The sequence below is a fragment of the Semicossyphus pulcher genome, unplaced genomic scaffold (assembly GCF_022749685.1).
Source record: "Semicossyphus pulcher isolate SPU_LCO1_2020_fin unplaced genomic scaffold, fSemPul1.0.p SCAF_5, whole genome shotgun sequence".
Taxonomy (NCBI): Eukaryota; Metazoa; Chordata; class Actinopteri; order Labriformes; family Labridae; genus Semicossyphus; species Semicossyphus pulcher.
The window spans coordinates 3,961,225-3,983,745 of NW_027211726.1; the positions used below are offsets into that span (position 1 = coordinate 3,961,225).

Here is a 22,521-nt window from a genome sequence, read left to right on the forward strand (position 1 = left end):
TTCACACGACTTAGTCAAACCCCGTGCGTCTTCATGAATACGCTGACTGCAATCCTCTTTCTTCATCAGCGACGGCTCCGTACCCTAATGTACATCAGAACATTAGAGCAATGCTGCAAAGCGGTGATAAGCATTCTTGATGGGGTACAGCGATGACAGCCAGATGTTCTGCAGTTGTTTTGCTTGCATGTGAAGAAGACGCCCACTTTCCACTGCAAAGCATAGTTTAAGTTGCTGGTGAAGAACGAGGATGTCTTTGGTGAAAGAGGGGAAATAAAGCGACGGTGAATGTGAACAACAGTTGTCCTAAAAAACTGAAGAAATCGTATCTAACAGAAGAGCTCAGATTGCTGAAAAAGTTCATGCTGGTTCTGATGGAAAGGTGTCAGAACACACAAGCTGTGTCCCAGTCCAGGGGCTGCAGCCTTCGAAGGCCGTATTTGAACAGCGGCGTGTCGAAGGCTCCTCCAGATCCGGCCGACAAATGGGTCCTCCGTTTCCCGGAAGGAGCCATCGGGTGCATCCTTTGCGGCCCAACGTATCCCAAGATGAATTGCGCGCCAATTCAAACAAAATGGCGGACTTTTACGTCGGCCGAGGAATACACTTTAAATGTAAAAGTTTCAACTCAAGGAGCGGCATTTGGTGACGCAAGGGTAAGGGCGGGAACAGCTTGTGACGTAAACAGGAAATTCCCCGTAGACCAGACCGACGTTCTACCCAGGCTATGAATGGAGCGTCCTCCGTAGACCGCCTCCTTCGAAGGCTGCAGCCCCTGGATTGGGACACAGCTACAGTGTATCGCAGTTTGTTGCATATGGGGCTGTGTAGGGCACATGAGCATCAGAAGTGGACCACAGAGCAGAGGAAGAAGGTGGTTTGGTCTGATGAATCACGTTTTCTTTAATATCATTTGGATAGCCGGGTGCGTCTCTTACCTGGGGAAGACATGGCACCAGGATGCACTATGGGAAGAAGGCGAGCTGGCGGAGGCAGTGTGATTCTTTGGACAATGTTCTGCTGGGAAACCTCGGGTCCTGCCGTTCATGTGGACGTTACTTTGACACGTGCCACCTACCTGAACATTGTTGCAGACGAATTTCATTGAAACGGTATGTCCTAATGGCAGTGGCCTCTTTCAGCAGGATAAAGTTCCCTGCCACACTGCAGACATGGTTCAGGAGTGGTTTGAAGAACACCAACGAGTTCAAGGCCTCCAAATTCCCCAGATCTCAATCCAACCGAGCATCTGTTGGATGTGCTGGACAAACAAGTCCGATCCATGGAGGCCCCACCTCGCAGCTTACAGGACTTACAGGATCTGCTGCTCACGTCTCGGTGCCAGATACCTCAGCACACCTTCAGAGGTCTGGTGGAGTCCATGCCTCGCGGGTCAGGGCTGTTTTGGCGGCAAAAGAGGGGCCGACACAGTATTAGGCAGGTGGTCATAATGTTGTTGCTGATCGGTGTAAATATGTAGAATTGTTGTGAGCACATATTTTGACCCGTTCTGCATCAGACTGAGTGTTTCTGTTTACTAATGAGAGCAGGTTGAATAACCGTCCAGAATAAGCTTCCTAAAACATTATAACCTCCATGAATGTTGGATTAACTGCAGGGCAGCATTAGTTTAATCCTGGTGTACCTGATAAACCGGCAGCTTGTGTTTGTGTGTTCGCTTACAAGCTTAATGTACCTTTTTATGATGTGCATATTTCATGAGATGTCAGACGCAGGTTGTAAAGGCTCGGCTGTTTTTTTTGGGAGCAGTGGAAATTCCAGATTACCTGTGTGTGACCTCCTGCATCCAGATCATGGAGCGACTTTACTCCAGTTAATCTGCGAGTTGGAACAGGTTGAGTATTGTTTCATCGTCTTTATTCTTCTGCTCTTCTCGTCTCCTGCAGGTGAAATAGATCGATGTCTGAAAAAAGTAGCGGAAGGAGTGGAACAGTTTGAAGACATTTGGCAGAAGGTGAGGAAGGATCGTCGCTGCGGCTGAAACAGATCTTTATTTCCACTTTTGATTGATAGATTATTGTTTCAATTAATCGTTTAGACTGTAAGAAAGATGCCAATACTTCCCAGAGCCCTTTATTGCCTGATCCAAAGACCACAATGTCAAAATATTCAATAAAAAATGGAGTGAAATAGATGAAACTCAACCAAACATCTGCTTATTGTTCTGTTCCAGCTTCTTTTACGTAAAGATTTGCTGCCTTTCTTTGTCAATTATCAGGAAAAGGAAGAATCTTTAGGTTTTGAGCTGATAAATGTAACGGCCCTAACTGACAGGCTGGTGAGCAGGTTACAGTAGACACGCTGAATTTTAATGTCTTGTTGTCTAAATCGAGGGCTTGTATTGAATCATTTTTGGTCCAGAACTTGTTAAACGGTCTGTTTTTTTTTCTTCACAGCTTCACAACGCAGCCAACGCAAACCAGAAGGAGAAATATGAAGCAGACCTCAAGAAAGAGATTAAAAAGCTACAGGTAAGAACACAGAGAGACGCTGCAGGTACACGAGAATAAAGAGCCCACACGTCTGCACATTGTGCAGCTGAAGAGTAGATTGGTCTTCTCAAGGTGTCCCCAAAGCAAAACAAGCTATTTACAAGAATTCAGACTTTTATTTGTTGAAGGTAAAATAATGATTTAATTCTCTTTTTAATTTAAGAGAGCGAGCAGCCAGCGTAAATGCACCATGCCTTTCCTACCGCCACCTGCCCTCTGTCTCTTCAGCTTCCCCAATAAAATAACGACATAAAAGGTCTCAAAAAATCCGGGAAAAAACCCTCAGAATAAAAATAATCAGCGCATGTTTGACCTGAAACCTTTAGGTGGGTTTCTTATTCTGCAGGGTGAGTATTTACATTTTGAAAATGGTGTAATCGTACGTTAATTCAACAACAGGAGAGAATTGAGGCTCTCAAAAACAGTTTTAATTAAGTCATTCAAGATGTAGTCCATCCATCCATCCATCCATTATCTATACTGCTTATCCTGTTCAGGGTCGCGGGGGGCTGGAGCCCATCCCAGCTGTCATTGGGCGAAGGGCGGGGTACACCCCGGACTGGTCGCCAGTCAATCACAGGGTCGACACACAGAGACAGACAACCTTTCGCACTCACACCCACACCTATGGCCAATTTAGAGTCACCAATTAACCTTTCAAGCATGTCTTTGGACTGTGGGAGGAAGCCGGAGTGCCCGGAACCCACGCATGCACGAGGAGAACATGCAAACTCCACACAGAAAGGCCCACTTTACCCAAACCGGGGTTTGAACCGGTGACCTTCCTCAAGATGTAGTCTTAGACGAACATGTTTATTAGTTTTAGCCACATTTTATTCATTGTTACCCTTTGTAGTTTTAGAGGAAGAAAACTCAAAACATTTTAGTCCAGTTTAAGTCAATAAAAAGTAATCTCAGTAAAAGAACGATGAGGACACAGCATCTAAAGATCCCTCTTGTTTCTCACGACTGAAGCTGACAGCCGATGATCGCTCCTTTTTGTGCAGAAGAAGTGTCACATGACGGATAAAAACCCCCCTTTTGCGTGCACAGAGCCTGAAGCAGAAAGCCTGAGTTAACAGGAAGTTCACAACCCCCTTCGTAACAACCTGTTATCTCTAACTGGTGCTTAAGAATATCAAAGATCTTAAATGTCTAATAGTCTCGTCTCGTTTATGAAAACAAAATATACGCGTCGTCAGAGTTTTTATCAACAATCTATTTTTAGCTCGTCAACATCTGGTCTTCGTCGTGAAAAAATCGTCATCGTCATTATTTTCGTTACCGAAATTAACAAAGCTCTAAAGATAGATGGAAAAAGGAATTTGCGTGCATTGGTATCGGTAGTTCTGAAGACCATTTGACCACAATCCACGGTATAAATTTACACCATTATTAAGGTGTTTTTTTGTTATCCAGTCAGAGATTATATGTGTATATCAATGGTTTATGGGCTTTGATTTCTAGCCAATCAGAAAGTGAGAAAGAAACGATCAGAGCTGAGGTGTTTACGTCTCTTTAGGTTTTTGGTTTTGGGCCTGAAACTTGATGAAAAGCAGAGACAGTGATTGTTGATTGTTTTCTGATCTGAAAATGTTTAACTGCCCCGATTAGACCTGTGTTGGTGCGTGTGTGTGTGCTAGTGGAGTATTAAATATCATCACAGTCAGCTGGAGGCAGTTTGTGTGTGTGCGTGTGTGTGCTTCATCTGGCTGTTACCATGAAGACCAAACTCCAAGCCAAGCCTGTTTTCTGCATGCAGACTCCAAGTTCAGCATCCATGACTGCTGAAGACGAGTCTCTACACGTGTTCACTGATGAAGCTGTATCTCTCTCTCCCTCCCCCGCTCTCTCTCTCTCTCTCTCTCCCTCTTCTTCTTCTTCTTCTTCTTCTGGTCCCTTAGCGTCTTCGAGACCAGATCAAGACGTGGGTGGCATCCAACGAGATCAAAGACAAAAGGCAGCTAGTAGAGAACCGCAAACTCATAGAAACGGTGAGTAGGAACCGAACAGAGGAGAGGTAGCGTTCATTATAACACTCCCTGCAGGACCCGGCTTCACTCCGGAGGATTGTGTTTGTGTTGAACTCTGGAAAGTCTGGAAAAGCCTAAAAAATGTGTCTGGAAAAACTACAGGTTTCATGAATGTCTGATGAAGGGTTGTTTCATAGCTCCCTTATTGACACATCAGGTTACAGGGACACACAGATTACTGGTTTACCTCAATTTATATTCTAGAAAATAGAAGTAAAAATATGTTTGCAGCATGAAAGTTGTTGCAGTTTCGTAGCTAAATAACTGCTACCTGTACCTGTGCTTTTGTTGTAGCTGTATCAGGGCCGAAGAGACAAAAAAAAGAGGAGGAAAAAGTGGATTTGTACAACCTAAAGACACTGATTAAGCTGCACGTCATCAGATGTAAATAACTTTATTGCAAACAATGTGGAAAATAGTCCCTAACCCTGCTGTAGAATTTAAAAGTGACTTTAAAACAGTTTTGTTCTTAAGGAGGAAGTGAATTTAGTTAACTTTAATTCAGTTCATTTTTCTGCAGCTAAAACACGATTAAAGAATCTGTAGAAACTTTGCAGCTCATGCTGTTGCCTCCCTTAAGCTCGAATAAAAGCAGTGGGCGCTTCGTCTCAAGCCTACATTTATGTTTGGTTCTTGTGTCTTCTAACTTGGATAAACTTAAAGTAAGTGTACTCTTAATGCGAGAAGCAGAAGAAGCTAAGTTTGTATGTTTCTCTCCATAACGCTAAGACTATCAGACCTCCGTGGAGAGGAACAGTGTTGAGTTAAAGGGGGTAGAAGTAGCTCAGTCTGCAGGGAGCATGCACCGATCCCCCGACTGCTCGGGGCACATGTCCATGTGCAGCCCCTCACTCGGACATCTCTGCATTAATGCATGTCCATAGAGTCCTGTTTGTGCTTGTGTGTTTTGGGCTTTGGAGTGTGCAGCATGGTTCTAATGATGGAGTGGAAAAAATAGAATTTCCCTTGAAGTTAAATAAAGTACATCTTCTTGTTCTTTTTGATTTTGTTCTTGTTGTTCTTCCTCTTGTTCTTGTTCTTTTTTTGTTTTTGTTCTTCTTGTTTTTTTCTTGTTCTTTTTCTTTGTTTTCTTCTTTTTGTTCTTCTTGTTCTTATTTTTCTTCTTCGTTTTCTTCTCCTTCTTCTTCTCCTCCTTGTTCTTCTTGTTCTTCGCCTTCTCCTTCTCGTCCTCCTTCTTCTTCTCCTCCTTGTTCTTCTTGTTCTTCGCCTTCTCCTTCTCGTCCTTCTTGTTCTTCTCCTTGTTCTTGTTCTTCGCCTTCTCCTTCTCGTCCTCCTTCTTGTTCTTCTCCTTCTCCTCCTCCTCCTTATTTTCCTTTTCCTCCTCCTCCTTCTTCCTCTCCTTCCTCCTTCTTTAGTTTTATTTATATAGTTTAAGCGATGACAATCTGTTAGGCTTTTATAATTAAACAACAAATACGCTCAAGCAAATTGACCTCCCTAAGCCCCGCCCCCTTATTTTTTGCAGAACTTCACTGTAAAAAAACCAAATCTACTGAAACTCAAACATCAGAGACTAAAATGCAGCGAAGATCCAGAAAGGGTTAAATGATTTGTGCAGCAGGAGACGCTCATTATGGCCTCCTTCACAGAAACATGGGCGCTGGTCTGATATCGAACAGCTGCTCTTCAGCGTAGCTTCCCCTCCTGTCAGGCTGCAGAGCCACACGAGCCTTTGATGAGGGTTATTGAGATGGACTGAATGTGAGCCACCTGCCCGCACAATGAGGGACGGGGGCGACTCGCCAGCTCCCTCTGATCCTGATGAGCCCGTTTTTATCCCAAAGCTGCTCTTCAAGACTTCCTCTGGTTTTGATGGCCGACCTGAAATTATACGTTCAGTCACCAAAGAGAGAGAGGGAGAGATCTTAGAAACATTTAGCCTCGGCCAAGAAAGGGGAGCATCACAATATACTGGGTGATTTCACAGAGATACAGGATGTGACCAAGATGAATCACCGGTTCTCAATGAGAGGAGAAGTTCTTACGGCCTTCAGTATCAGACAGAAGGTGGTCTTATCGTATTTCTAGCCTGCTGAGTGGGCTCTCAAGGCTCTTCTACTATTCTCCTATTTTACAGACTATCAAAGACGTCAGTGGTGTAAAGTGGCTTTATTCACTGTATTTTCTGCCGTGGTGTATTTGGGCCACTGAAGGTAAAAGAAAAAAGTACTGAGCCGGGGAGCAGGGCGGATATTCAGACAAAACAATCTGAATGTCCTGATTAAAGCTGTGACTTATGATGGTGGTGAGAAAGCAGAGTGAGACGTTTAGATTCCCTGGTTCAAACACCAAAGTGATTATCTCCCAAATTTGCAGCTTAAACCTCAGAGAATATAAAAACAATGTGTACATTTGTGAGGTTTTTCTTCTAATATATACTAATAAATATGCCTCTCATATCAGAGAATATTCAAGTTCTTTCTCAAACATATGTGAGTTATTATCGCGTAAATGTATCACTTTAATATCAGAATATTCAAGTTTTTATGGGTATTTCTGTGACTTTTTTTCCTCATAAAGTTTACATTTAAATCTTAAAGAATATTATTAAGTTATTTGTCATAAATTGCAAGTTTTGATCTCCCAAATTTGCAGCGTTAACCTCAAATTCTTCCCTTTAAATTTGTGAGGTTTTTCTTCTGAATATACCTCTCTTCTTATTTTTTACAATTTACAACTTTACAAGTTTTTTCTCGGACTAATCTCCTTTACCCTCTTTGGCCTTTAAACACCGTAGTATTTTTCTGGGCTCTGAAGCTGTTTTAAATTGTATTTATTTTTCTTCTCATGCTTCTGTTGACTTGTAGCTTCAGAAATCTGCTGATGTAGTTTTTTCTTCTTCCAGAAGATAAAAGTACAATAATTTGATCCACATGTCCAGCCTTCTCATAACTACATGTTCTGTGTGTCTTTGTTGTCCCTGTGTGTCTCTGCCTGCAGCAAATGGAGCGGTTCAAGATAGTGGAGAGAGAAACAAAGACGAAAGCGTACTCGAAAGAAGGATTAGGTCTGGCCCAGAAGGTGGACCCGGCTCAGAAGGAGAAGGAGGAGGTCGGCACGTGGCTAACGGTGAGCTTCATCAATAAACAGTAGACTCTTAGGGCCCCGTCACACTTCAGCAGTGACTTTAAATCCTGCATACACTTCTGTACTTCATCTTCAACTCCCCTTTTTCCTGCAGAATACGATAGACACGCTGAACATGCAGGTGGACCAGTTTGAGAGCGAAGTGGAGTCTCTTTCAGTCCAGACCAGGAAAAAGAAAGGAGACAAGGAGGTCAGTGTGTTCTCATCGCTTCTTCATTCACTCCTTTCTTCTCCTCTCTGTCTGCTTTCCTTCGTCCTGGTTCTTTTTCTCTGTTTGCCGCTGACACGCAGGTCGATCGGTCGGCCCCGTCAGCTGGCTCTCCTCTTTCAACTCCCCCTCTCCTCTCTGCTGGAGAGGTCAGATAACCTGTCCTCCATTTATCTTCTGTGTCCGCCCTGGACAGGAGTAACCTTGCTGACCACTTCTTTCACCTTCTTTCTCTCTCTCTCGCTCCTTCCTTTAAAGTCCTCTCCAGGGGCCTCATTTAGAGAAAAAGCTCTCTGACTTTCATTTCAGAGAACATGAGAACAAGCAGATCCTGCGTACGGCCTTCTTACCTCGTACCTGCAAAGTCAGAAAAAATACTCTGTAATTTTCTTGCATTTGTAAACATGAAATGTGCACAAAGGACCTTTTAATAAACGAGGGCCAGAGGGGTTTATTACAGGTCTTGGTTGTGCAGTTAGCTTAGCAGGCCAAAAGCGTGGGACTGACTGTGTTCGTCATTTCAGTTTCTGCTCTCAGGCTTCACACAGGCACCAAAGTGTCCCAACTCTTAGCAGTGATTTCTCTGTGGTTTAGTTTGTAGTCGGGTTTCAAGTCCTCCACACGATCCAAACTTCGTCATGATGCTTTGCCCGGAAGATAAACACGAACACAAAGAAGAGGCTTCTGCACATCTACACAGCCTTAACCACAGCTCGGGCTTCTCTAGCGTCACACAAACAGGGATTTGTTCAGTAGAGGATCCGAAGAAGCTCTGAATTTATTTATTTTATTTAGTTAATGTTTTGTTTAACTGCTCACTTTAATAAAAAAGCTGTTTTCTCTGAGCCGATGTTGCAAAATCACCCAGAAAACAACGTGAGAGATAAAAACAGTTATTGAGAAAAAAGAAAAAAGAAACTATTGCTAGTAGAAAACATAATTAAAGACTCCATCATACTACATTATTACAGAGCCTTGTTAAATACTTTTCTACATTTGAAGGCATATCAATATTCAAATATCCTATTAAAAAAACAAAAAGGATATCGGGCGCATTAGTGAGAGTGGCCGAGAACGCGCGAGTCTCTGTTTGTTACTCACACAGGGACGCACAGCAGCGCTCTTCCTCGTAAGGAAACATCAGCGTATTTGCTGACACGGTGAAATGCAGTTGTTTATGGGACAGAACAGAGGACGCGAGGAGGCGAGGGAAACAAAAGCTTGCCTTCTCTCGGTCATGACGCTGTTTTCGGTTCGCTGCGTGATGCCAGAAGACACGCGCAGAGAGCTGTTGGGAACATGAGACCCCCAGAAAGAGGAAAGATCATGGCGATCCCTCGATGTCGTCCCCCCCACAGATAGCCCGCCTCTCCATTCATCCGACTGGACATTGAGAAAAAATGGCAAAGACGTCGGGCGCTTTTCTAACTTGAGTTGAAGTTTTTCAACCGTCTCCCTAAAACCGCGAGGCGCTCAGCAACACAAAAGCAGTGCACAAGAAGCGTCCCTCTCATTGAACACAGCTACAAACACAACAGCTGCTAAAACACGCCCCGTCTGATCGGGACCTAAAGCAGCTCAAGTTAAAGACTACTCTCTCTCCAACAGTCGGGCTCCAAGGCTTGAAAATTTAACAAACTTAACACTGATTAAAAACTATGCAATGTCATAATCTAAACAAAGCTGCAGTTCATCCTACGCCTGCACGATTTATTGCCCGAGCGTGTCTGCACATACGTTTGACTCCGGTCTACAGGGCTCTCTATGTACGGACAAAATACACATACAATTTTTTCTTCCTGTTGCCAGCATTTCAAAAGATCCTGATAAAACCCTTTAACACCATTGTACCCCTCCTGTTCTCTCCTTATTCCTCAGTTGTACATTTCGGACTCGCTGTCACATTAAGAGTTCAGATTTATCCACCGGAGCGCGTTTGCACTCAGAACCTTCCTCATGTCCCCGGCATGTGCTGCTGCAGCATTAATATGTACCGTGATGAAACACATTAACGTGTTCCACTCTGCTGCCTCCACTAATGCAGCCCAGCCGCAGCAGCAGCAGCCCGAACAACATGCATCTAAAGTGTTCTTAACGGCCACAGTGTTTTATACAATCACATCAGTGCAGTGAGGCGCGCGGCTACACGTGTGCTCTGTTTCTGTTCGTCAGGTTTTGTCCTAAAAAACGAGACAGTCACATGTTTAGTTTTGTCTGAACATCGAGTGGAACCTGGAATTGGATGTAGAATACAGAAATATACAGAAAAGAAGCATAAAAAATACAAAACAAATGGCGCTGCAGTGCTCGAGAACACGTATGAATTAACTGTGCAGCAGAAGGATTAAATATTGAAATCAGAAGTGGTGCTGTGATCGTGCTTTATGATGCAGAAAGTGCACATGTAGCTGCTCTCATGCTGCTGCTCAACATTTCATGCGTTTCCTCTCTTCTGCATGTTTTACTTTAAACTTTTAACAGGCTTTTTTCCAGCAGTTTTTCTTGTAAAATGTTGTTATTTACCTTTTCAATGAATAAATTATTTAAATTGTTTGTGTTTTGCATCGTTGAAATGCAGCGTATATCCCTTGCATGTTAGATTTTTAGCCGATAAAATGTTTGTACCTTTTTAGATGATTATTTTTTAGATGGAAATTAATGAAAGAATTGAAATTACCTCATATTTTAAAGAAAATACTAAAGTCAGGCATGTTTTTTAATCAGATAATGCTACGTAAACACATATAACATGTAAAAATGTAACAATTCTGGCAGTGAAAACATGAAAAACATATTTTTTAGACCTTTTTTCCTCCTTTTTTCCCCCTTTCCCTCCCTTGCTCGTCCTGTTCTTGTGCAGAAGCAGGATCGCATTGAGGAGCTGAAGAAGTTTATCGAGAAGCATCGACACCACATCCGGATGCTGGAGACGATCCTGAGGATGCTGGACAACGACTCGGTGCAGGTGGACGCCATCAGGAAGATCAAGGTCTGCTCGAGTCTTCAGCTAAAACAAAGTCTTTCTTTTTGTTATAACTTATTTTTTAAGGTTATTTTTTGGGCCTTTATTTGTAGAGAGGACAGTGGGTAGTGTTGGAAACAGGGGAAGAGAGAATGGGGGATGATAGTGGGAGCTGAAGCCAGGTCGAATCGAGGACTGTGGCGTCTGTATACAGGCTGCCGATATAACCGCTGAGCTAAACCGACGCCTGTTGTTAAAATTTTTTATATAATTTCTGGATTCTTTTGCATTTTAATAAGGGGTCAGCATTGATCTAAGCACATATTTACAGCATACATATGATGTTTTCCGTCCTTTTTCTGGCTGCAGCTTCACATCTCACATATTTTTATACATTTTAATCACACTTCAAGAATATTTTTTACATGGAAAATCGATGAGTTGTTTCTGCGTAGCCTCTAAAAAGACAATTCATGATAATTCCCATCGTGACTGAGTCTTTGAGTTCAGTAAAAGTAACAAAACCAGCTTGTAGATATTCAAAAGTGTAACTAGCGCCAATTTACAAAGTGTCAAGATATACGTAAAATACAAAACGTCAACAGATAGGTAATCAAACATAAATCATAATTTGTCATTTTAAAGCATATATTTTAATGTGTTTTATGTGTTCTTACTTTGTAAAGGACGATGTGGAGTATTACCTGGACTCGTCGCAGGACCCAGACTTCGAGGAGAATGAGTTTCTGTATGACGACCTCGACCTGGAAGACATCCGTAAGTACAGACAGAGTTTGGCTTGATTTATTTGCACAATACTAACAATACATATTTACTAGAATAGCACAAATGACAAGGATTTTTTAGCATGTATTGTTAAATACAAGTTGCATCATACTGCACGACTGTGTTTGTGATATCAAAGGGTTACAAAGAAATATTTTTGATTAAAGCCAAACTTTGTTTTTTTTAAAGCCCCTTAGACCGGAGATAAACTTGCTTTTAACTACGCGTTCATGTTCGCATGACGGCTGCCATGCGTGCCCTGCTACCCGAATGCAAGATGCAGCGTGCACATGAGCAGTAGGGGCAGTGTAGAGGCAGAGGGGATGTGACAGGGTCGACGCAGCAGCAGGGACAACAACGAGCTGATAGACCAAGTCCACAATGATCCACGTCTGTAGGATGTGTCGTTGCCACTGCACAGAGACAAACATGCCTTTCAAACAGCTGCAGACAGATAAGTTCTGTTTTAGAAGTCGACGTGGAAACTAAATGGGAACAAGTCTGGGAACGTTACGTCCGAGCACAGAGGAACATGTTGGAGAGACGGAGCGGGGACGGAGCAGACGGTGTGTTCTGTCACCGGGCCACTGAGAATTCAGATTTAACATAACAGTAACCTCCTCGAGTGTTACGGTATCTGTTGTTTACATCCCGCATATACGGTAGTTGCATACAGCCTGAGCTCTCTGGTGCGCCCTCTAGAGGTATCCTCCAGTAACACACACAGTGCATAGACAAGTATGTGAACAGCCGGTTGTGTACGTGAACACAAGGTTAAAAAGCACGAATATCTCCGGCTTTAAAATAACATTACTGACTTCTCACCCTTCTTCCTGTCCCTCTCCTCCTTTCAGCTCAGACGCTGGTCGCCACCTCCCCGCCGGGACACTCACACTTGGAGGACGAGATCTTCCAGCACTCCAGCAGCACACCCACCTCCACCACCTCGTCCTCACCCATCCCCCCCTCACCTGCCACTTGCACTACGGTAAAAAAAGATAACCGCTTAAACTTTTTCGTGTGTTTGCAGCATTATTTCAAGCAACATTTGGAAGCCTTAAAAGTTGCCTTGTCCACAAATTGGCGTCCCTTTCTTTGCTTGTTTCGAGCCTTGAAAGCAGAAAAACCTTCGTAAAATTACAAATTTGATAAACAAGGTTTGTTTAAAGTCTTTTTTTATTTGAGAATACTTCTTGAAAAGCGCAAAACTTTCTACATAATCTGTTTTGCTCATGTGAACTACAGGTTAAATCTTATTCTTAAAAAGCTGTACGATGCCTGATGAAGTAGCAGCCTCTCAGGTTATCGTCTCTTCATTGACCCTTAAATTAAGGCACAAATATTCGCAATAATACTATCTTTGTAATCCCTGAAAAGTGAGCCAATTGTCACGTTCTCTTCCAGTCATGTCAAGTCAATATCTAAAATATGAATATAAGATAATTACCTTTGTATCTGCTCCAGTAGAGCCCTTCCATCTGCACTTATTGTTCTGCTCTATTGTCTTCATATCATCGATTCTTCCTTCTTCCACCCACTCAGTCTTTAGTGAGTGACTTATTATAGGTTTAATGTGTCTGAATAGGAGGCGTGGTATTGTTTAAGGGTAATGACATTTACTTAAGCATGAAAGGGAATGTAAAGAGGAGGGACGTACGATGCAATGAGTCAGTGGAAATGTGATTGTTTAACTTTTAATTGCTGAAGGAAAGTAGGCGGAAGTGATTTCACTGTGGATGAACCGAGAGCTGAACTGCAGCCTTCCGGAAAGTTTGGGATAACTCCCTTAAGATCTGGATCAGCAACCTTCCAGTCACAAGCTGTTTAACACCCACAGTCTTTTAAGCTTCCGGAGAATTAACTCTGTGTTTTCTGCTTTTCAGGAGAACTCTGAGGATGACAAGAAGAGGGGACGTTCGACAGACAGTGAAGTTAGTCAGGTGAGTCTGAAGATGCTGAAGTTTAATCTGTTTTCAGAATGTGCATCAAACACGTCTCAACACTTGAACTGTCTTTTTCAGTCTCCTGTGAAGAACGGAAACCCCTCCTCCTCGTTATCCTCTTCCTCCTCCTCGTCCTCCTCCTCCTCCTCCTCCTGCTCCTCCTCTTCTTCCTCTGTGTCGGGACTGACCTCATCCTCGCTGGTCTCTATAGCGACCATCGCTGGGGGAGGAGGCAGCAGCTCTGGGGGCAGCAGTCATCTCCTAAACTCTGGGGGTCTCCTCTCCAACACCTCCGTCGGCAGCTACAGCAACGCCACCCAGCAGCCGCCCCACCCGTCAACACAGCAACAGCAGGCCAAAAACTCCGTCATCTCCCCCTCCGCCGTTTCTCTCCCCATCTCCATCACCTCCACCAATAGCCATCCCCTCCCCTCCGCCTCCTCTCCCCCCAACGCCAGCACACAGGGGCTCCTCACTTCAAACTCCCAGCCCCTGGCTCTGTCAGGACCCCAGCAGACCTCCAACAGCCTCGGCCTCAGTCTGGGTCTCTCTCTGGGGAAAGGCGGCATGTCGGGTTCCATCACCACCAGCCCGATGCTCGGGATGCCGGCGTCCCTGAGCAGCATGGCGAGCCTCCTGTCCAGCTCCACCCCGGCGCCCTACGCTCAGGCAGCCGCCTCGGGCACGCTCAGCTCCGGCCTGCCGGGCTCTCTTGGCGGCATCAGCACCACAACAACCAACAGCTTAGTGGGGTCCATCGGCAGCGGGAGCATCACAGTCGGCGGGCCGACGTCCACAACAGGAGGTCTGCTGGGAGCAGCGCCGGGATTGTCCAGCATCGGCTCTGGGATCCTGGGTTTGGGCTCCGGGCAGTCGGGGGTGCAGGGGTCTTCCCTGGTGTCTCTGAGCCCAGTTGGGGGTTTAGCGCCAGGTAGCGGAGTTGGGGTCATCGGGAGCAACGGAGGCAGCTCAGGATCAGCGGGTAGCGGAGTGGTGGGAGGGAACTCGTCGCTCTCCATCAGGCCGCCGAGCCAGCAGAAGCAGAACGGTAGCACTAGTGAGTATCTGGTGGAAGAACAAAGCTCAGCGTAAACAATGTGTTGATGTTATTATCATGTAACTATTTTTGGAGGGTAAAATAGAGACAACGCACCAAGTTTTATTGGGAATTTAACCTTTTTTTTTACAACCTCTGTCTCACAAAGAAACGTGAGAGTTAAAGGAACATGTTAAAGGTGTTTGCTGGACCTTGTGGTGTCTGAAGATGTCTTGATAAATTGTCTGGTCCTTAATTAAAAAATGCTTTATTGTAGTTGGTTTTTGTTCCAACTTAACACAAAACAGAATTAATTTGTCGTTGTCTTTTAATGATTCACAGCTTCAAACATTAAATGTGAAGTCTAAAACGTCCTCACTGACACATATTTTCCTGCTTTTGTCTTTTTCTGCGACAGGTTACAGTGCTGTATTAGCAGACAGCACAACAGACTCCGCCCTCAACAGTGCCAGCCAATCACAAAGCAGCCAACCCTTGTCTTTGACCTCCACAGCCAATCAGCCGTGAGTATGATGGAGCATGATATCAGATACGTGGATAAAGCTCTCGGGCATTAAATCAGACCTGCTAATATTTACTCTGTAGACATATTTCTAATCTTTTTTAATATAAAGCTTAAAGGTATGTTAAATAAATAAGCACCAAACATTACCTTAAACATGACCGTACTTCCTGTAACGTTTACATTTTCCCTTTGGTGTTATTTGCGTCTCTGTAGCCCCATTTTTAATCCTTCCTGTTATTCCCTTCTCTCCCCAGTAAGGACACTGGTCCCAGTTTACTAGGCTCTCTGAGTTTGTCCTCCAGCTCGCCGTCTCCGGCCTTCTACAGCGAGGCCAAAACGATGACTGGAAGCAGCCTGCTGAACGGCCCGCTGTCCTACTCTCAGCCCTCTGACGCCATCAAGGTGAGAATATGACGGGACACACTCACACCTGGTGTCTAAATACTTCCTCATTATCTCGATTGTGCTCTCACTGCGACCAGGTCACGACCAAAACACACCTTTACCTTGTGTCCTTGGCGTGTTGGAGCCCTCAGGTGGGCTCAGTCTGCAGCAGCTTCTTGTGTCGGTCTGAAGCAGATATTGACACTTATGGAAAGTTCACTGACTGTAGTGTTAGTGTTAGTTACGTCTCCTCTCGCCGTTCCTCCTCTACTCTGCTACTCGGGAACAGAACGCTGCAGGAGCCCCATTTGTCAACAGAGCTGTCAATCATGAGGCCACACCCCCTTTTATAGCATCAAACAACTTGTTAAAAGTAATCTTGTCAGAAAAATGAACACTTGGACATAAATCAGCATGATAAGAACTAACTATAATGACAGAAACCATGTTTCAGAAAAATGTATTTGACGTGTATTTTGATTCTATAGTTTGACTCATGTCCCATCTGTTAACATGGAGGAGGCGGGCTTTATGAGCTATACTGCAGCCAGTCAGCAGGGGGCGATAGAGAGGGTTTGGCTTCACTTTGAGGGAGCTGTCATCGGCCATCTTTGTATACAGTCTCACAGACATAACGCAAGAATTTATGAACTAATGAGGATACAATTTCACTCACGTCTTCAGGATAAAAGTTTTAAACCTAAAAGGTCAAAGGTCAACTTCACTGTGATCCCGCTCCAGCCACATTTACACTGTTATTCTGTGAGAAACGTCGATGTAAAGTTGTTGGTGGAGGCAACAATACCAAGGCGGTTTTTGTAGTTTGCCTTTAAATTGAGGCCGCGTCTTCTTCTCGTCATTCGTGTCTGAAAACGCTCTTCAGCTGCCTAATCGAAAACATCTTTCAGGGGAAGGAAACAAGCTGCCCCAAGAAAGTGTCTTACATGACAACGTTATCACCGCTGCGTTTCCGTATGATAACATTGTCAGACGACCGGTAAAATGTGTTTTCCCATGAGTCTCCTTGTCCGTCCTCATCAGCCCCAGGAGCCTCTGAGCAGCCTGAAGTCCATGGCCGAGCGAGCAGCACTCAGCTCAGGGATGGAGGGAGACGTGCCCTCCCTGCACCTCACCCCAGGTAACACACACACACTCAAACACGCACACAAACGGTAACAGAAGAAATAGAGGGTTGTCCAAAGCAGAAATAGAAAAGCTGTATTTTAATGGAACAAAATGTCATCTCACCTCCCACTCTCAGCCTCCTCTGAACACAAACTGCTGATGATATTATCAGCCCTGACTCAACTTCTCTCTCTTTGTCTCTCTGACTTCAAATCCCGAATCCCTCCCCCTTCTGCACATCCCTCCCTCACTCCCCTACATCCTCGTTTTCCTTCCCCAATCTCTCTCCACTTCCCGTCTCTCTCCTCAGACATCTTCCCCAGCAGCACTACGGCACCCTCGGGCCCCCCGTCAGCACCTCAGCCCTCGCTGTCAGAGGTCAGCATCCCCCCGTCGTTGGGGGTCTGCCCGCTGGGGCCGGTCCCCCTGTCCAAAGACCAGCTCTACCAACAGGCCATGGAGGAGGCGGCGTGGACGCACATGCCCCACCCGTCCGACTCCGAGAGGATCAGGTGCAGTGAAATGTTTGTTTACCTTTTTTTACTTTTTGCACCACACAGATTAACACACATTTAGGCTGCTCTTAGAACTGTCTTTGTTTTATTCTACTTCTAAGAATAAATGTGATGTTCAGATATATTCTGTTGCTGTTGAGAAACTATCAGCAAAGTAAACGTAAAGTATCAATGAGTGAGTTAAATAGTTATAATGATAGTTATATATATTAGTGAATGATTGTTGAATTAATTGTTTATTATTGTTCATTATCGACAACGTATTCAAACGGCGGCCATTTTCCTCTGACGGCACGCTGAAATGCTGTTATAATGTCGCTCAGCTGTGTTCCAGGTTTGCAAAACATAAACAAATATAGACGTTTCTCCTCTTCCTGATTGATCAACGACGACAAATCAGGTCATATATCAGGTCAAGATAACTTATTGAATAATCCTAAAGCTACCTTAAGAAAACTGCTAACGTTAGCTTGTAACTACCGTAAAATCTGGAATATAAGTCGCACCAGAAAATAAGTATCCCAGAGGGGAAAAAGGTTTTCTACAGCTATTTATTAATAGTTATTTCAACACTTTCTAAAACACATTAAAAACAGACACAATTTACAGCCTACCATCTGTTTACGCCATGTCGAGTTTGCAATCCTGCCAGCTACCTGTGCGGTAGTCGAGCTCAGCCTACGGTAACGTTGACTGGCTAAATCCCAGTCTCCACACCCAGGGACTCACGAATGTTGAGGCTCGTCCCCTTTAAGTGTGTGAGCACTTAGTGCTGTCCCGCTGTCAAATCACCAGGTGCACGATGGCTCTGATGGAGACTTTTCAACTCCGCATATCTGCAGACTTTCCTTTGGTAGTTACCCAGAGTTCATAGCCAACTTGGCGATTGTCCAACCCCCGACTAAATGTAAACAAATGTTTGTATATTGAAGAAGTAGTCAATAAAGTTTGAACAAAAAAACCTAAATGTAAACAAAGTTAGCATGGACGATGACGGGAACCGCAAAAACGTTTATCAATCAATGACAACGTGTAGTTCATCACGTTTGTGACTATTTATTAACGCTTTTAGAGATGTTTGTGTTATTTAGTTAAATACTTACAAAGTATCGACATTATTTTTCTGACCTTTGATGGTTTGTTATTGTTGTGAGGGCGGCGGCTGCTCTGGCGATCATGGTGGCGCACGTCCCTCTAGATTATAGCGCCATCGTCTGTAACACAATAAAACACTCTCTGCATTTTACACTGGTATATTGGTCGCACCCGTATATACCGTAGGACGCAGCCCACTTTTTAGATTAAAAAAAAAAGGTTTAAAAGTGCACATACCACAGGAAAGAAGTGGTTAAATGCTTAAACATGCTAACGGTAACTAATGAGAACTTGCGTTGCTCTACCATGAAATCCGGCCCGGTGGTGCTCGGGAGCACTAGTTTATACAACAAGTCCCCAATTCCCCAGTTTGTGATCAATCATTTATCCATCAAAGTACATCTATCTCGCAAACTAAGTAAACATGGAACACAGCTGTACAACGTTATAAAGGCTTCTGCGCTTCTCTCCATAAGTGTCACACAAGAGGAAAATAGCCACCGTGTCAATAAGGTGTAAAGCTTCACAACACTGAAGTTTGCTCGACCACCTTACACAGAATATATTGTTTTTTTAATCCACTTTACACTCTGTTGCAGACTTGTGACATAAAATGGAAGTAATGACCTATAAATACCTCAGTACTTGAGTACAGTACTCGAGTGGATAAAAGGCTTTAGATGGGTTTGAGTTGGAAGTTTTAGATGTGCAACTATTTGAAAAGAAACTGCCACAATGTGTTTTATTTTGTTCCAGATACGAATCTACTTAAACAGAAGTTCTACTTCTTAATATGTTACAATAAGTACAAAACTACAAAGAGGACAAACGAGGCTCAAACGTTGATCTGAGTAAACAGGAAACTGAAAAACTTGAGAAATTAAATGTTGCATTTCCACCGTTTGCTGTTTTAATGCTGCAGATTTAGAGGAGCTTGTATCAGATTCTGCAGCTTTTCGTCTTCATCCAACTTAAACCTTAAACACACAGAAATAACTCTGCTGCAGAACACGGTGATTTATACTGTGTTTTTAAAACACACACACACACACACAGAAGGCACAATTAGAGAGCAGATTATACTGGCTCTGTATCCACCGCGCTGTCAGCCCACACAGGTACAATTGACATTTAAATCCAAACACTCAAACCCTCTTCAGGCACAGTACCTGTTGTGTTTTACAGTCAGAGGAGGAGAGCGACACACACACACACACACACACACACACACACACACACATAGAGCCTGCAGGGATTTCTTCCTATGTGTTTAAAACTTATTGCACATTTCACACCAGATAAGATGCTCAAAGTGCTTTACAATGAGGAAGTTACATCACATGACATTAGTGAAAGCTAATGTCTAGTTAGTAGGTGAAGTTCCCATGAAACTGCTGTACGAGTATCTGTTAAAATGTACTTGTATAGAAGCAGGAAGTTAGGGAGGGACTAGTCCTGGATATTGATTGACATTTACAGCAGCCAATAGCGTTTAAAGGAGGAACATTCAAACAAAAACAGTGACAACCAATCACTGCTAGCTAATTGGTTAGGACCAATTAAAGATGGCCGATGCATCTTCACCTCCTCTCATTCTACAAAGATGAGACTAAACCTCCCCGGAGCGGGCGCTGCCATCTTGGACGTGTGCAGTGTGTGCAGTAGAGATCAGCTGCCAAAACACACCTTTACCTTGTGTCCTTGGCGTGTTGGAGCCCTCAGGTGTCCTTGGCGTGTTGGAGCCCTCAGGTGTCCTTGGCGTGTTGGAGCCCTCAGGTGGGCTCAGTCTGCAGCAGAACAGCTTCTTGTCTCGGTCTGAAGCAGATATTCACGCTGATGGAAAGTTCAGTGACTGTAGTGTTAGTGTTAGTTACGTCTCCTCTCGCCGTTCCTCCTCTACTCTGCTACGCGTGAACAGAACGCTGCAGGAGCCCCATTTGTCAACAGAGCTGTCAATCATGAGGCCACACCCCCTTTTTATAGCATCAAATAACTCATTAAAAGTAAACTTGTTAGAAAAATGAACACTTGGACATAAATCAGAACGATAAGAACTAACTATAATGACAGAAACCATGTTTGAGAAAAATGTATTTGACGTGTATTTTGATTTTATAGTTTGACTCATGTCCCATCTGTTAACATGGAGGAGGCGGGCTTTATGACCTATACTGCAGCCCGTCAGCAGGGGGCGCTAGAGAGGGCTTTGCTCCACTTTTAGGGAGCTGTCGTGTCGTCCATGTTTTTATACAGTCTCAGGCACATGAAAATTTTAGAAAGCATTTAATTGGACGTTTATTTCAAGCACACTGACTGTGTTATTCATGTTTAGAGCTGCATTCACAGACCTGCTTAACCTGTGTGTATTAACAGAGTGTCGGTCAGACACTTAAACCCACTACAAGTGTTTATCAGTCTCTAACTAACCGCATGTTAGTGGGACGTGATGACTATTTTTGGTGCTCACTGACCTCGCTCACATAATCGTAACAGGCTGATGGAAACAGAGAGGACAAACTGGGTGTGTCACAGCTCTAAAAATACACGCTTTTAAAGGAAAAGGGCATGTGGACGCATCGAGCTTTCCTACCATCGGGGAGGTGAATGTGTCCTTCATTTGGACTAATGGAACGGTTAATTGCCTTAAAACATTCATTAACAACCTCTTTGTCCAATCGTTCAGTGCATTCGACGGAAATTTAAAAACATTGTGTTTACAAAAGTATACAGCCTGAAAAAGTGTCTTTTAGCTCTTTACACTATTATGCCATCCACTGTAAGAAATATCTTATATTTTAAAGATATTCATAGATTTATATATGTTCTCGTTCTACCATTAAATCCAGCAAATACAGATTCTAAAAGCGGAAGTTAAATATCTGTTAACAGGTGAAGACAACAAGTTTAATGCAATTTTGGCCATTTCCCCCCACGGGCGTCGACGTGTACATCACCAAATATTGATCTTCACAGGTCTGCAATGTTGTTTAAACATCAGAGGGTATCGTTTAACTGTGCCTTTAATATCTCCGGAACGCTGCATGCTGGAGACAGACAGCTGATCCGTTCTAACGAGGCTCCGGTGTGATCGTCTCTCTTTCACGAGCTTGAGTCTTTGAAAACTATTAGCCGTTCATTTAGCCACTTCCTGGGTCCTTTAACTTTCCACCAATCAGAGGCTCTATTACAATTATGTTGATCTCAAACAGTGTGTGTACAGTGAGATAGAAATCACCGTCTCTTATCAGTGGTTTTATACAAGCGTAGCAGCTGACATAAAAAGTAGAAGAGCTTAAAGAATGTGTAGATTCTTCTTTGGGCTTATGGATAGCATTGAAACAGGCCTGTGCAGTTTATTTATTACAGTACAATTTATTTTACATTTTGACACAGAAACTGACAGGAAGTGATGCTTTATTAGAGCGTTTGTAGCTCACACTGGATGTGTGATGTGTTTTTTGTGTTATTCACAAAAAAGCATGAAAAAAAACCATCACAACTTTTCCAAAAATCTGGCGCAACATCAGACATTCAGACATTCAAGGCGGCAACAATCGCAGAAACAGCCCGTGAAATCCTGCAGGGACCGACCAGTGCCGAGAGGCTGAAAGGTTGCTAATTTAATTTAACACCAGAGCTGTGGCAGTTGAGTTGCATTGTGGGTAATGTAGGTGCCAGGAAGACAAAATTGTGGATTAAAAAATACAATATTTCTGCTTCTGCTGTGTCGATTTTGAGCATTTCTCCAGCATGTTATAAGTGAATTTACATTAATTAGTTTAATAACACAGTAAAAAATGTAATCAGACTTGACCTTCCTTCTTTCACTCGTGTCCCACTAACTCTCCCTCTGCGTGTGTGTGTTACAGGCAGTACCTGATGAGGAACCCGTGCCCCACCCTGCCTTTCCACCACCAGGTGCCACCGCCCCACTCCGACACTGTAGAGTTCTACCAGAGGCTTTCCACGGAAACCCTCTTCTTCATCTTTTACTACCTGGAGGTAAAACAAGACACGCTTATCCAAATCTGACGGCTTTGTCAATGATTTAATGATCAGAAAGGAAAGTAATTTCTTCTGCTTCTTCTTCTTCCCCCGCTCTTTAGGGCACTAAGGCCCAGTATCTGGCAGCCAAAGCCCTGAAGAAGCAGTCCTGGAGGTTCCACACAAAGTACATGATGTGGTTCCAGAGGCACGAAGAACCCAAGACCATCACGGATGAGTTTGAGCAGGTCAGCGTCACGTCTTTATCAGAGAGAGTTGGAGGTCCAAACAAAGGGTTTTCTT

The 22,521-nt window shown here is 43.8% G+C and overlaps 1 protein-coding gene across 3 annotated transcripts in view; it reads left to right on the top strand.

Annotated features, from left to right (window-relative positions):
• LOC138608950 (CCR4-NOT transcription complex subunit 3-like) overlaps positions 1 to 22,521 on the top strand; it is a 36,360-nt gene that overhangs the window by 8,671 nt on the left and 5,168 nt on the right. The window contains exons 3-18 of one of the 3 annotated variants that reach the window (XM_069681546.1): positions 1,908 to 1,975; positions 2,418 to 2,492; positions 4,418 to 4,507; positions 7,508 to 7,636; positions 7,749 to 7,844; positions 10,723 to 10,851; positions 11,511 to 11,601; positions 12,465 to 12,598; positions 13,494 to 13,550; positions 13,632 to 14,610; positions 15,008 to 15,113; positions 15,370 to 15,517; positions 16,541 to 16,637; positions 16,935 to 17,148; positions 22,104 to 22,236; positions 22,341 to 22,466. In XM_069681546.1, coding sequence (XP_069537647.1) covers positions 1,908 to 1,975; positions 2,418 to 2,492; positions 4,418 to 4,507; positions 7,508 to 7,636; positions 7,749 to 7,844; positions 10,723 to 10,851; positions 11,511 to 11,601; positions 12,465 to 12,598; positions 13,494 to 13,550; positions 13,632 to 14,610; positions 15,008 to 15,113; positions 15,370 to 15,517; positions 16,541 to 16,637; positions 16,935 to 17,148; positions 22,104 to 22,236; positions 22,341 to 22,466 — 2,672 coding nt within the window. The remainder of the gene's footprint in view (positions 1 to 1,907; positions 1,976 to 2,417; positions 2,493 to 4,417; positions 4,508 to 7,507; positions 7,637 to 7,748; positions 7,845 to 10,722; positions 10,852 to 11,510; positions 11,602 to 12,464; positions 12,599 to 13,493; positions 13,551 to 13,631; positions 14,611 to 15,007; positions 15,114 to 15,369; positions 15,518 to 16,540; positions 16,638 to 16,934; positions 17,149 to 22,103; positions 22,237 to 22,340; positions 22,467 to 22,521) is intronic. The other 2 variants (XM_069681548.1, XM_069681547.1) reach the window with 2 other exon arrangements.